General features: G+C 41.2%; 1 protein-coding gene across 4 annotated transcripts in view; it reads right to left on the bottom strand.

The window, feature by feature from the left end:
• Window positions 1-2626: 2626 nt before the first annotated feature.
• LOC126035314 (arrestin domain-containing protein 3-like) overlaps window positions 2627-14651 on the bottom strand; it is a 35187-nt gene continuing 23162 nt past the window's right edge. For 2 of the 4 annotated variants that reach the window (XM_049793794.1, XM_049793796.1), the window contains one exon: window positions 2627-13090. In XM_049793794.1, coding sequence (XP_049649751.1) covers window positions 13034-13090 — 57 coding nt within the window. In that variant the 3' untranslated portion in view covers window positions 2627-13033. Of the gene's footprint in view, window positions 13091-13215; window positions 14636-14651 lie in introns of those variants that run through there. The other 2 variants (XR_007504894.1, XM_049793795.1) reach the window with 2 other exon arrangements.

The following is a 14651-nucleotide window of genomic DNA, read 5'->3' as shown; positions in this document are numbered from 1 at the left end:
CTCTGAAGCTACCACTAGGTCAGGAGATATGGAAATGCAGCTCTAAAAATAGCAGGCTGTAGCTGATAGGGAGTGAATGATTACTTAGAGAACAAATAGTTTACTTTTTTCCCCTATTTCAAGGATATCATCTGGAGGGCAGGTGAAACATGCCTGATGACATGTCTTTGTATGTTGCTTTTGCTAGAAAAAATATAAAATCCTAATTATCCATCATGCAAGTACAAGTCCTTGGCACCTCCTAAAGTTCTGAGAACCTCTGAAGATTCTGCTCCAAATCCATGGAACATGGGAAGTCTGCGACTGGACTCTTTGAGTCAGGCTGGACTCTCCAGCCAAATCAATATTCCTAGGAGCAGCCATCCTCTTGTAACACCAGCCTACTGAAAATTTATGTTGGACACTTGACTCTTTGCAGAGTTGCATATAGCCATATAGTCTGATTCACAGGATTCAGTTCAAATCAGCAACATTCACATTAGCAAAGAAGTTTTCCTGTAGAAAGTTCATTACTGGACAAACACCCAGCTTACGCTATTTGTTCTGAAGACTATTCTTTGATTCTGTACCTGAACTTTCGTGAGTGTTGCTGTGCTGTGAAAAACTAAAGTAGTTGTAGTTTATGGCGATTTACTGGTTGATTTTTCTAAAACATGAAAGGCTTCAATTTAAAAAGGGATTAAGCAGCACTATTTTAGCTAGATAATTGAAAAAAAAAATCAATTTTGCAATATTGCCTAATATCTCTCAGATAGTGGAGTTTTATAATTAATCACCCTTTTGTATATTTTTATGGATAGCTGATGTAGAAGAGCCATTATTTTTATACCCTGGTGTAGCACAGATTTGTATGCATGCACAGGTATTTTAATATTCAGAAATATGAAACATTTTCCTTTTTTTTAAAGAAAAACTCACATCTCAAAGAATAAAACTTGGCAATTTCCAATTTTTTATTAATGCTAACAATAAACCTAAAGGTAAAAAAATCATAAGCAGTGGTTCTGGTCTAAAATCGTGATTTCAAGAAAATGTTGCACAAAAATGCTTGAAGTGTATGTCCCTTAAATGACACTGATGACAATTTTAATTCTAACATTGCCACATAGCATTAGAAACTTTAGTTATTAAAAAGGGTTGTGCTGTTATTAGAAAAAAAATATTCTAATCATTGTCACTCAGCTATAAAGGAGTTCTGAGTATATGATTATAATGAGAGACAACCTTATTTTTTTTATATTTCCTATTAGTTTCAACCAGAACTCAGGCACAAATGATTAACAGTGTTATTAATGGGCAAAAAACCTAAAAGATCTTTCTGGATTCTCCATAGTTGGCAGTTACAAATTCAAAATTAAATCAAAATGCTTTATTTCACACAAGAATTCACACATTCAGGAAGTCTACTGTTTGCATTATGCAAGGAGTTAGATCAAATGTTTGGGTTGTCTATGTCAGTAGCATACACCATAAAACCTACTGTAACGGTACCATGAGAGTTTAGTGGTCTTCAGTACCTTTAACACCAACAGACAGGAACAGCATATATTGGACTCCCGAGTCCCTGGCTGCTAGCCTAGTGAACCTTGCCTTAGGTCAAATGACATTTTGATACCAAACAATGATAATAGTCCATTCTGTCAGAGGTTCAGCTGTGTGCAGTATGCAGAAACAAGATACTATAGCAGTGCTTTATTTCTGGAACGTTTAAGAGCTGTATTAATATCTTGCAAAGCTCTACTGCCCAAAACACAAATAACAGATAGTGTTTTTCAACATCTGGTAACATTAGACTTCCAAGGAAACAGCAAGACACACCTTATTGACCCCAGTTCAACAAACCAACATTCAGATCCCAACTGCAAACCACTGAGTTATCTGGCTTTTAAAGTAATTCCCCTTCCCCAATTTCCTCCCACCCCTACCAAAATGTGCAATCCCTGCCCCTACCATATGTACTGGAAAATACTAGACAACTTGAACAGAGATCACTAGTTACAATAATTTTTAAACAGTGTCCTGGAAAGACATTCATATCCTGTAAGTTATTGGTATTTTCTAAATTTAGGAGATTGCATTGTAGCTTCCCATCTGGAGCCTAGTCCCAAGAAATCATTGATATAAACAAGAAAAAGGAACTGAAGGTGCTGAAACATAGCTCTTGTGCAAATCAGTGGTGTAGCTTCAGAAATAGTTTTTTCCCTATGTAGTTGATACATAGCATATGTATTTCTATAGTAATTTGATCCTTATGGCTATTATTTTATACAAAGACACATATTAAATGTTTAAGTCACAAACAATCTTATGGCTTACAGTTAAAGCATTTAAAAAAAAAAAGTTTATTTTCCACAAGGAAGAACAATAGGAAAAATTAAATTTTTTTCCACATAGTTTTCTTAAACCAGAGTCCATAAGGACATATTCAGCACCAAATCAAAACAAAATTATATAAATATACACACAAACAGCCATAGAATATAATCTATAAAGCAAACATTTAATATTGCACTTTGTTTCTCTAATGCTTGGATTTTACTTTTTCCCCCCCTAATTCAGAACAAGATTCTATATCAAATATTGGGCTACAACTATGAACCTGTAATGCCTCTGAACAACTAAGAAAAAAGTTTAAATAGGAAGTCTTTATTTGATAAGGTTTTAGAATATTTCACTCTGATCACAGCCTGTGATGCAATGTCAATTACTACAACATTGGTCAATTCTGCTTCATAGTTTTCCATTATACTGGGATAAGTACTTTAATGCTATGTATATCAGCAATTGTTCCCTAGTCTGTTAAAACAACAAAAAAAGAAAAACAGTAAAAATTACCAAATGCCCTTTTATTTCAAAAATCTTACCAACTTTTAAAATTTTGTCTGGTTGGAGAGGGTAGAAGGAAGGGACATTCACAAAATTGGCCATCATAAGACATCACCCAATTTCTAATTCTTGCTTATCAAAGCCCAAGCCTTTGAACTGAATCACTTAAAACATGACTCTCATTGTAATCACCCTGTCATAATTTTTTAAACATGAAATATCTTTCATGTTCTCATAAAGGCCACTTATGAAAAGCCTATTTTGTCATATTTATGAAGCCTTAAAATAAGGCAGAACTTTGTAAGAATGAGCACAATGCAGAAACACCAGCTTTCTCTCTCCCCCTCTCTTCTGAGCACAAAACCCCCCTCTCCTGGAAGCACAAAAGCAGTTCATCCCCTTTAAAGGTAAGGGAAGTAGGCGGAGCAAGAGACACCCTTGGCTTAACTGTGAGCTTCTGAGTCTGCTCAAAACCAAAAGAGAAGCGTACCAGAGATGGAAAAGCAGACAAATACAAGGGCATTGCCACGGCATGCAGAGATGCAGTTAGAAAAGCAAAAGCTCAGCTCAAGTTGAAATTGGCCAGAGATGTCAACAACTACAAGAAAGGGTTCTTCAGGTACATAAACAACAAGCAGAAACAGAAGGAAAATATTGACCCACTGTTAAACAGGAGAGGTGAATTAGTCACCAACAACGCTGAAAAGGCAGAGGTTCTCAACACTTTTTTCCCCTCTGTCTTTATCAGCACTGTTGGGCCCCAGGCCTTGGGAACAAAAATTCACGTTGATGCAAACACAGACCCACCATCAGTGAAGGAAGAGTTGGTATGTGAACTATTACAGGAGCTTGACCCCTACAAATTGATGGGCCCTGACAATATCCACCTGAGGGTGTTAAGAGAGCTGGCTGACATTGTTGCGAGGCCACTCTCCATAATCTTTGAGAAGTCATGGAGATCAGGGACATCCCAGAAGACTGGAAGGCTAATGTCACGCCCATCTACAAGAAGGGCTTAAAGGAGGATCCAGGAAATTATAGGCCCATCAGTCTTACTTCAGTCCCTGGGAAAGTTATGGAACAAATCCTCCTGGGGACTATCACAAGTCAAATGAAGCACGTGATTGGGAAAAGCCAGCACAGATTCACCAAGGGCAAATTGTGCTTGACAAACTTGATTGCCACCTACAACAAAGTAACCTGCTCGGTTGATGTGGGGTGAGCGGTGGACATTGTCTACCTGGATTTCTCCAACACTTTTGATATGGTTTCCCACAGCCTCTTCCTAGAGAAACTGATGCATTACAGTCTAGACAAGTGGTCCGTGTGGTGAGTGGGGAACTGGCTGACAGGCCGCACCCAGAGGGTGGTGGTAAATAGCTCCTTTTCAAGCTGACAACCTGGCACAAGTGGGGTCCCCCAGGGATCAATATTGGGCCCAATGCTGTTTAATACCTTCATAAGTGATCTGAATGATGGGATCAAGTGTATCCTGATGAAGTTTGCCGATGATACCAAACTGAGTGGGGAAGTGGACACTTCAGAAAGGAGAGCCACCCTGCAGGAAGACCTGGATAGGCTGGAAGAGTGGGTTAACAAGAACCTTATGAAGTTCAACAAAGACAAGTGTAAGGTCTTGCACCTGGGAAAACATAATCAAGGAGTGCATCACAGGCTGGGATCTACCTGGCTGGGGAGCAGCTCTGTGGAAAGGGACCTGGGGGTCCTGATGGACAACAAGCTCAATATGAGCGAACAGTGTGCTGCTGTGGCAAAGAAAGCCAACAGGATGCTGGGTTGCATCAACAAGGGCATCACCAGCAGAGATAAAGAAGTCATTATCCCACTCTACTCAGCGCTTGTCAGGCCACACCTGGAATACCGTGTTCAGTTTTGGTCCCTGCTATGCAAAAAAGATGTGGGCAGGCTGGAAAGGGTCCAGAGAAGGGCCACAAAGATGATCAAAGGCCTGGGAAGCCTGCCATATGAGCAAAGGCTGAGAGAACAGGGCTTGTTCAGCCTTGAGAAAAGAAGGCTTAGGGGAGACCTTATCACCATGTTCCAGTATTTAAAGAGTGGCTACAAAGAAAATGGAGACTCCCTTTTTACAAGGAGTCACATGGAAAAGACGAGGGGTAATGGGTACAAGTTCCTTCTAGGGAGATTCCAACTGGACACAAGAGGAAAATTTTTCACAATGAGAACAATCAGCCATTGGAATAATCTCCCTGTCGGGGGATGTAACAAGTCTACGGAATTCCTGACAGTTCGAGAACAGCGCGACCTTGAGCAGCTTGTAGTATATCCTTGAAGAGTCTGGAAAGATCCGAGAAGACCGGTACAAAAACAAGATAGTGATAAGAAGAACCGTCCTGACAAACTCACCAATCATGAATTGTTAGTTACTAACTAAGCCAATCATATACTAACACATACTCTGAAGAAGGGGATAAAAAGGTGTGTTAGAACAATAAAGTAGCCATTTTGCATGATCTATTACTTGTCGTGTCCATCTCTACCGTGACAAATGGTGATCCCAATGCGCCTGAGTGAACAGATCATCTAACGGCGATAAATCCAGCACTAGAGTGAAGTATACCAGTGGCGACGAGAGCTGCGAAAGAGTATACCGGCGGCGAGAAAAAGCTGCGGAGATGGAGCCCGGTGAAGCTGAGAGCAGTAGAATCTGCCTGGTCCGGACCTGAGCCTAGACACCTAATAAGATGAGCCACCGGGGACTAAAACTGTTAGAATGGGGCAGCAATTAACTAAGGAAGAGGAGACAATTTTGTCTACCTGGAAAGCCCTGTTAAAAAGAAAAGGGGTTAAAACCTCCGAACAAAACCTGAGGAGGATTTTATTATGGTGTAAGACCCAAGGCTTTCAAGCCACAACACTTACTGCGTTTAGTGTGGGAGCATGGCAATCTGTGGCCTTGAAAATGTTTGAGGAGATTTCTAAGGGGCAGAAAGACCTGTGCAAGTTGGCTGTCATATGGCGTTTATTAACTGAGACTCTGAAAGACTGGAAAGCAGAATGTGATGCGAAAGATCAACAAAAGAAAGATGAGAAATCAGTAAATGTTAACACGGAAACAGCTTCGGCTCAAGCAACAGCTGCGGCCGATGCTGCAATTTCAGCAGTTGCGGGTAGAAAACCCCTCACGAGCAAAATCAGATCATACCCTTATTCACCTCCTCCTCCTACACCATTAATTACTTTACCGGGCGATGAGGGGCCCTCCTCACCTACTGGTGCGGTGGCAGAAGGGGTGATTCCATCAGCCCCCCCCCCCCGAAGAGAAAAATGTGGCGATTAACACTGAGCCGGAAAGCCAGGGCCGTAACGAAAGTGAGGGCCGAAAGGATGGTGAGACTCAAACCGAATGTGAGGGCCGCACGGAAAATGAGAGCAAAGATGAACCTGAGGCAGAAAAATCTCTAATTGACGCTATGCGATCCCTGCAGCTTGCAGATAAAACCATACCAAAAGAACCCCTGCCATGGACTCTCCCTCCATCCACAGTAACTGTGGTCCCGAGATCCCCTGATCAATTTTGGGAGGGAGTTAGAAGATATGCTGCCGACTCCGGCAACTGGGATCTAGTAGAACGCCTCAGCCCGTGCTCTCTAACACCTGCATTTCTAATGCCTCTAGATAACGCAGCAGAGGCTCCTGTTACATTTCCTGTTTTCAAAGCTACTGCAGGCACAAACCGGCACGATGAGCACAATCCCATAGGCTGGAGAGTAGTGCAGGATTTGCAGAATAAAGTACAAAAATTTGGAATCAATTCTCCTGAGGTAATGCAACTTATTCGTATAATTAGCACAGATCTGCTGTGTCCATATGATATTATGCATCTAGCACAAGTGCTGTTTCAGCCCGTACAATTGCAAGTATTTCAATCCACCTGGAGGCAGACGGCACGCGCGGCGGCGCTGCATAATTCACGACTGCCACAGGGTGACCTGAGATTAGGCCTTGGAGAGGATGCTTTGCTTGGTGAAGGGCAGTATAGTAACCCTCAGCTACAGGCTACATGGCCTCCGCTGGCTCTCGAACAAGCACGAAATATAGGCCTTATGGCAATAAAGCGAACCATGGATATGGCAGCTCCGAAGCAAAAATACATCACTATCCGCCAAGGCCCCACAGAACCCTTTTTACAATTTGTAGAAAAAATATCTGCTGCCCTGGAAAAACAGGTAGACGATGAGGTCTTAAGACAAATGTTATGCAAACAGCTGGCAAAAGATAATGCTAATGAGGACTGTCAAAAGATCATACAGGCTCTGCCAGGAGATCCTTCTGTCCCTGACATGGTAGCTGCATGTTCTAAAGTTGGGACACTGGTACACACAGTGACCACCATAGCCAATGCTATGAAAAATTCTGGAAAGTGCTCTGGGTGTGGCAGTGAAGGGCACGTCGATGTAACTTCTCCACACAAAACATCCCCACGTAAACACCTGGTGCACCACTCACCGGAGGTTATTTGCAAGAAATGCGGGAAATCAGGACATTTTGCCAAACAGTGTCGTTCTAAATTTCATGCTAATGGACAGCCGCTACAGGGAAACCGCAAAACGAGCGCGAGAGGGCGCGCGATGACAACAAATCCCCTTCCAACAACGAGCCAACTCCCCTCTGCTAACAACTGTCAGCCGCAACAGCTGGCTCAGCAGGGCTGGATGTATCCATCGCCGATACAGCAACTCTAGTCACGAAAGACATCGTTAAGGTCCGTCTTAATGTAAGGGGTCCTATCGGATGAGGACTGAGTGCATTCCTACCGGGAAGATCAAGTAGCACGTTCAATGGAATAATCGTGCGTGTGGGAGTTATTGATGCTGCTTTTACGGGTCAAATTTGCGTGATGATTTCGACCCCCTACCCACCAGTACCAATCCCTAAAGGTACTCGCATTGCTCAACTTGTTCCTTTTTCGAGTTCTATTTCAAAAGCAGAACAGCGACTGCGATGCGATGGAGGCTTCAGCTCCACGGGACCCCCTCAGGTCTGCTGGTCCCAGACTGTCTCATCATCCTGATCACATATGACGTGCATGGTGTCGAATCATGGAAGAATGCCAAATACAGTAAGGCTTGCAGTGCTCCTGGACACCGGAGCCAATGCGACTATTATAGCCGATTATCTGTGGCCGTCCACCTGGCCCACAGAGGAGGCTGGTGTGGGAGTACTGGGGCTGGGAGGGTCCACACCTGCAAAGATAGCAGCCACTCCAGTTCTGATTACCAATCCCGAGGGCAAACAGGCAGTTCTTAAACCATATGTGACGGCAGCTCCCCTCACTTTATGGGGGAGGGATTGCTTGTCGCAATGGAGGGTGAGAATTACCATGGATTTTTAACGGGGGCCACTGTGTTGCAGGGTGTTAAACAACCCACGCTTGTTCTAACCTGGTTAACGAATAACCCTGTGTGGGTGGATCAGTGGCCCCTACCACTTGAAAAAATTAAAGGCCCTGCAAGAATTGGTAGCAGAACAACTAGCTGCCGGACACATTGAACCATCTCACAATCTGTGGAATGCTCCAGTGTTTGTGAAAAAAAAAAAAAGAAAAAAAAAAGACATCAGGAAAATGGCGATTTTTGCATGACCTGTGGCAAGTCAATGCTGTCATGGCCATGATGGGGGCTCTGCAACCAGGCATGCCTTCACCTGTCATGATCCCTCAAGATTGGGAAATCATTGTCATGGACCTTAAGGGTTGGGTTTTTTTACAATTCCATTAGCTTCCCAAGACAAAACCAAAACCAAACCAAACAAACAAACATAATAATAATAATAATAATAATAAAAAAAAAATAAAAATTTTTGCATTCTCTGTGCCTTCTATCAATCATGCAGAACCAGCAAAAAGATATCAATGGAGAGTTCTGCCACAGAGCATGAAAAATTCACTAACCACTTGTCAATCGTTTGTTGCACAAGCTCTGTCACCTGTACGGGAAAAATTCCCTACTAGTTATTGCTATCATTATATGGATGACATTCTGTTAGCATCAGACAACAAGGAGCAGTTGAATGACCTGAAAAATTTGACCACAAATTCACTACGACAATATGGGTTAGTTATTGCCCCTGAAAAAGTGCAAGAAATAGCACCCTGGAAATACTTGGGAATGACAATTACAAACAAACAGGTTGTGCCCCAACCTGTGAAACTTAACCCTGCAGTTAAGACACTCAGTGATGTACAGAAATTAATGGGATCCTTGAACTGGATCAGGCCCTATCTTGGACTGACCAATTCGCAGTTACAACCTCTATTAGACTTATTAAAAAATTCCAATGATCCAACAGAACCCAGAATATTGAATAAGGAAGTGTTAAATGTAATTCACAGGGTGGAACAATGTATACACAAGAAATTTGTTTCTCAAATTGATCTGTCTCAATTGGTACAATTCTTTGTACTAATTGACAAAACAGTGCCATTTGGTGCCTTGGTGCAGTGGAATTCTGAGTGGGATGATCCATTACATATTTTAGAATGGATGTTTTTGTCATTCCGACCACGAAAAACTGCTCCTGGCTTGTTTGAACTTATTGCTGATGTAATCATAAAAGCCAGAAAACGATGTGTAGAACTAACAGGACGTGATCCAGCTACTATTGTTTTACCTGTTCAAAATTGGTACTTTGAATGGTGTCTGGCAAACAATTACAAGCTGCAAGCGGCTATGGCGGGTTTTCAAGGACAGATCTCGTATCATCTACTGTCGCACCCGCTCCTGAAATTTGCTCGAGAAATACCATTTGGTCAGAAAAGCTTAAGCCAGCCGGAACCTGTGAAAGGCCCTACTGTCTTCACAGATGGTTCTGGAAAAACAGGTAAAGCAGCAGTAGTATGGTATGAAAACAACAACTGGAACAGCAAAGTAGTGTATCAAAATGGTTCTCCACAAATAGTAGAGCTGCGTGCACATGGCACACTGAAGCAGCAGCTTCAAAAACAAAAAGGGGGAATGATTGGGGAACCACCACAGGCATGTTTAGATAAAGCAGTTTATGTTCTTAACTTTCTCCATTGTAGCGATAATTCTCCCCTACCTCCTCTTTTTCAACATTTCTCTTCTCTCTGTTCAACACAGAATTTACAAAAGGGTATCAAAGTACACATTAAAGATTTAGTTACTGGTCAGTGGAGTGGACCATGTGAGCTATTAACCTGGGGAAGGGGTTATGCTTGTGTTTCCACAGATGCTGGTCCTCGCTGGGTTCCTGCTCGGTGTGTTCGGCCTGTATTGGAACCTGCCTCAGGGTGAAGGATGGGTGATCTCACAACCTAAACAAAATGTCTGGGTCACTTTAGCAAACATGACACATCAGGACACCTTGTGTCTCGCCACAGCAACCCCTGAAAATCCATTCTCTACATGCTTGGTGGGACTACCCGTGGACACCTGGCCGAACCCACTGCGGATCCCGAATCTCTGTGATTCTCCAAAAAGTTGTACAAAAAACTGGGATCGTGTGTATGCACATCTTTTGCCAGTCACCCAGGAACCCCAAGAGTTAGAATTATTAGGATCTGTAATGATGGATGCTTGTGTGTTCTTTAATTACTCTTATAGCAATATTGCTCACCAGGGTCAAAATGTTAATGCAACTGGTATTCTCTATCGCAATGCAACTGCGTGGTGTAATTATACTGCACCTAATGCTTCGCGATCTTCTGTTGTTCCTCTTGCGCTACCTCCTGGCGTGTTTCTAATCTGTGGAGATCGTGCCTGGGGAGGCATTCCATCTAAACTGAATGGAGGCCCGTGTAGCCTGGGACGCCTCACGTTATTAACACCAAATATGTTAACGATTCTGAACATGACTCGAAAGCATAGACGAGTCCAAAGGTCTGTTCATCAGTTTAGCAGTTCCTGTCAAGATGACATCGAATTTTGGAATCGAGGCCAGATTTTAACAGCCTCCATATTGGCACCAGGAGTTGGCGTTGCAAATGCCTTAAGAACTTTAAATAAGTTAGGATGTTGGCTTAGTAAGCAATCTAAGGCTACCTCTTTAGCTTTAAGTAACCTTCTAACTGATGTTGGTAGCGTTAGACATGCTGCGTTGCAAAATAGAGCTGCAATTGATTTTTTGCTTTTAGCACAAGGACACGGTTGTAATGAGTTTGAAGGGATGTGTTGTATGAATCTGTCCGACCATTCAGAATCCATTTTCAGTAGTATTCAACAATTAAAGAAGGGAGTCAGGAAGCTGACAGAAAGCGATGAATTAGATTGGCTAACAAAGATGTTCAAGGGTTGGGGATTGTCTGGATGGTTGGTATCTCTGCTCAAGACTGTGGGGGTAGTTATCTTGGTTGTGATAACTGTGCTCCTAATGTTGCCCTGTCTTTTCAGTCTTCTGCAAAGGGCCCTGCAGAGGGCAGCCGGGATGATATTTTTAGCACAAATACAAAAAGGGGGAATTGTCGGGGGATGCAACAAGTCTACGGAATTCCTGACAGTTCGAGAACAGCGTGACCTCAAGCAGCTTGTAGTATATCCTTGAAGAGTCTGGAAAGATCCGAGAAGACCGGTACAAAAACAAGATAGTGATAAGAAGAACCGTCCTAATGAACTCACCAATCATGAATTGTTAGTTACTAACTAAGCCAATCATATACTAACACATACTCTGAAGAAGGGGATAAAAAGGTGTGTTAGAACAATAAAGTAGCCATTTTGCGTGATCTATTACTTGTCGTGTCCGTCTCTACCGCGACATCTCCCCAGGGAAGTGGTGGATTCCCCAACATTGGGCACACTTAAGATTCGGCTGGACAAGGTGCTGGGCCATCTTGTCTAGACCGTGCTTTTGCCAAGAAAGGTTGGACCAGATGATCCTTGAGGTCCCTTCCAACCTGGTATTCTATAATTCTACGATACAGTATCTTGAACCCTGAAGATAATACAAAGTGCACAAACTGAGCTGTTGCCATAGTTCAAACTTTTCTTGCAGTCTGAAATATACTTTCTACTGGAGACTCATTTTACATATAATTTTTGGTGATTAGGTAACTACATATTATTTTAAAAACACAAACACAAACACAAACCAACAAACAAACCTTCTCCTTCCCATCCTTACTAGTTGAGATATCTCTCTGCCTATGAACCCTGGACGGCATACGACTATCCCCTTTTAAAGTTCTTTTCACACTTTACTGGTGGCTGCTGGTGCTGCTTTCACTTAGTAAGTTCTGTGCATGTCCCCATTCAGAATCCCCCTCAAAGAACAAAACCAAATCATGAACACAAACCAAAAAGAAATAACTCAACAGTGCAATGTAACAAAACAAATAGCATTCTAACAGTTTGGCAAGCGATGAGTTCACCTGAGATTAAGTGATCTTTAAGCAGTCTGTAACAAAAATGTGGCTTTGCAATAATAGCAGAAAGGCAACAAATTATTAAAAGAAATCAAGAATGTATACAATCTTGATAAAGCCTCTTACTGGTTTTCTTCTGTTATCTCTGCCCCCACCCCCACATATCTGTTGCTTGTCTACTACAGTTAGCTGCAAAACATACAGCAAGAAGGATTGGCTTAAAGGCATGTGATGTTTGTAAATAAATCCACAATAGGATCCAAGCTGAAGAGAAGATATATGATCAGCCTACTAGGACAATTCTGAGCATGTGCATATGCAGGTAAAGTCCAGGCTACATTAAATTTAAATAAAGTCAGTGCATTTGTCAGTCTTCATCACCTTTTTTTTTTTTTTTTTTGTCAAAGCTTTCTTTTGTTCCTTGTTGTGCAGATCACAAACAATTGGGGGGGTAACAACAGTCCATCATAAATGAGAAAAAGCTGTAGTGACACTGAACTGCATAACATAAGCAATAAGCATGTGCAAATTTTCAAATCATAAGAAGCAGCCATTTCTCTCTTACAACGTGGTTTGAGTGTTTTGAAACACAACTGTACACTAGTAAGGTTGCTCCTAGTATGTGCCACTATTTAAGGGAGGGGGCCTCAGGTTTTCAAGCATGTGGAACAGTCCTATGATGTGCTGCAGGTGTCAAAGTATGATCACAGGTTGTTTTCATTTATTCACTATACAAGCATAGCAATACCATTTCCTTTAAAAGCAAGTCTCCACTATGACACCTTGATCTTCAGCACAGCAGGTGTGATTCAAAACCCAAGTCAAGTCAGCTTTTTATGGATTCCTTCAACAAGAGGGGCAAGATGGTCTCTCATCTGTGGGCTGATCTGGGTTTGGATCAATCTAACCAAAAGAAAACAAACAAACAAACAAAAAAAACCCCCAAACAACCCCCCCAAAAAAAACCCCCCAAACAACCCCCCCAAAAAAAAACCCCAAACAAAAAAAACCACCCCAAACAACCCCCCCAAAACAAACAAAAAAAACCCCCAAAACAACCCAGTGTGTTTTAGAATCAACTGCTAGAAATAAAAATGAAAATTCACAAGTTAAAGACAACTATGATGATATATGGCACTCCCAGTCCAAAGGTTATTGAAGTAATTGAAAAACTTCCAGTCAGACAAAACTTTGGATAAAAATTAATAGAAATATTAATATTAGATACAGTGGAAGACTTTAAACTACAGGTTGATGGTAATTTAAAGATAAGCATGAATAACCAATATAAAACTTAAAAAAATTCTGCTTTACTAGCACAGAAGTCTTTTGAATTATGATATACACAAAAGTTGACATATCACTAGAAACATAATTTAAGAAATATTTAATTGATTTGAGAGAAGCAGAGAAGTTGTGCTTGAAAAGGCAGAAAGTTATCAATAAAAAAAATCATTCTACTTTTTAATTAAAAGTAGTTAATCCTCAAATATCCTATGGGATGTTTCAAAAAGGTCATGTGTTCTAAACCTTACCTCCTCTTCCTTGCTATAGGAGAAAGGAGGGGTACAGCCTGCTAACTTAGGTTTCAAAAACTGGATGGTAAGAATAGTTTAAGTGTACAGTGCATCTCTTCGATAATGTTGCATCAGTTAACTTCATATAGCCTTTTTTTGTGGTTTGTTTGTTGGTTTTTTTTTTAAAAAAAAAGCTTCTTTCTAAATCTTAAAGTACCTAGAAAGAAAAGGACTCAGGAGTTGTGCTCTAGAGTTAAACTATAGCAGAGTTCTTAGGAAAGTGTCTAGCACACAAAAAACACCCCTCTGCCCGCTCGTTAGCACAGTAGTGTTTCAAGGTTGGGGGGGAAATCATGCTACATAATGCTATTTTCCTAAAGCTGGTGAATTCAGGCAAAATTTGGTCAGAGAAGACGTTTTTCTCTTTTGTCCTATATCACTTCTTTTTCTTGAAAAACAAACATGAAAAGCTTTGAAATTTGCATCTCATTCATACATTTTTAGTTCTGTAAAAGCCAAAAGCGTTGAAGAACTGTATACTTCAGAAAACTTAAGTCAGAAATGAATACCAATATGTCACTTCTACATGAAGCTTCTGAAAGCCCTACATCCACAGAACTTAAACACACATGCAGGTAAAACAGTTTAGTGGTTGCTATAAAATGTTAGGAAGCAGTAGAGGTGAAAGAGTTGAAACCTTATTTTTTTATTTTTAATACACAAATTAAAAAAAAAAAAAAAAAAAAGACGTTGCTAAAATGGTAAACACCACTTTGAAAATTTCAAGAAAGTATTAGACTAGGGAAGAGTGCTGCCAAGGAAAATTACCTTCCAGGTCTGCAGCTGCAGGAAATAGCATGATAGAGAAGCCAAGGCACCTCACAGAGCACCTTTTAAATTTAAGGTTGCAGAGTTCATGTTAAAAATAAACCTAAAAAAAAATAAAA

The sequence above is a fragment of the Accipiter gentilis genome, chromosome W (assembly GCF_929443795.1).
Source record: "Accipiter gentilis chromosome W, bAccGen1.1, whole genome shotgun sequence".
In the NCBI taxonomy this organism is placed as follows: Eukaryota; Metazoa; Chordata; class Aves; order Accipitriformes; family Accipitridae; genus Astur; species Astur gentilis.
This window is presented reverse-complemented; position numbering and strand designations above follow the sequence as displayed.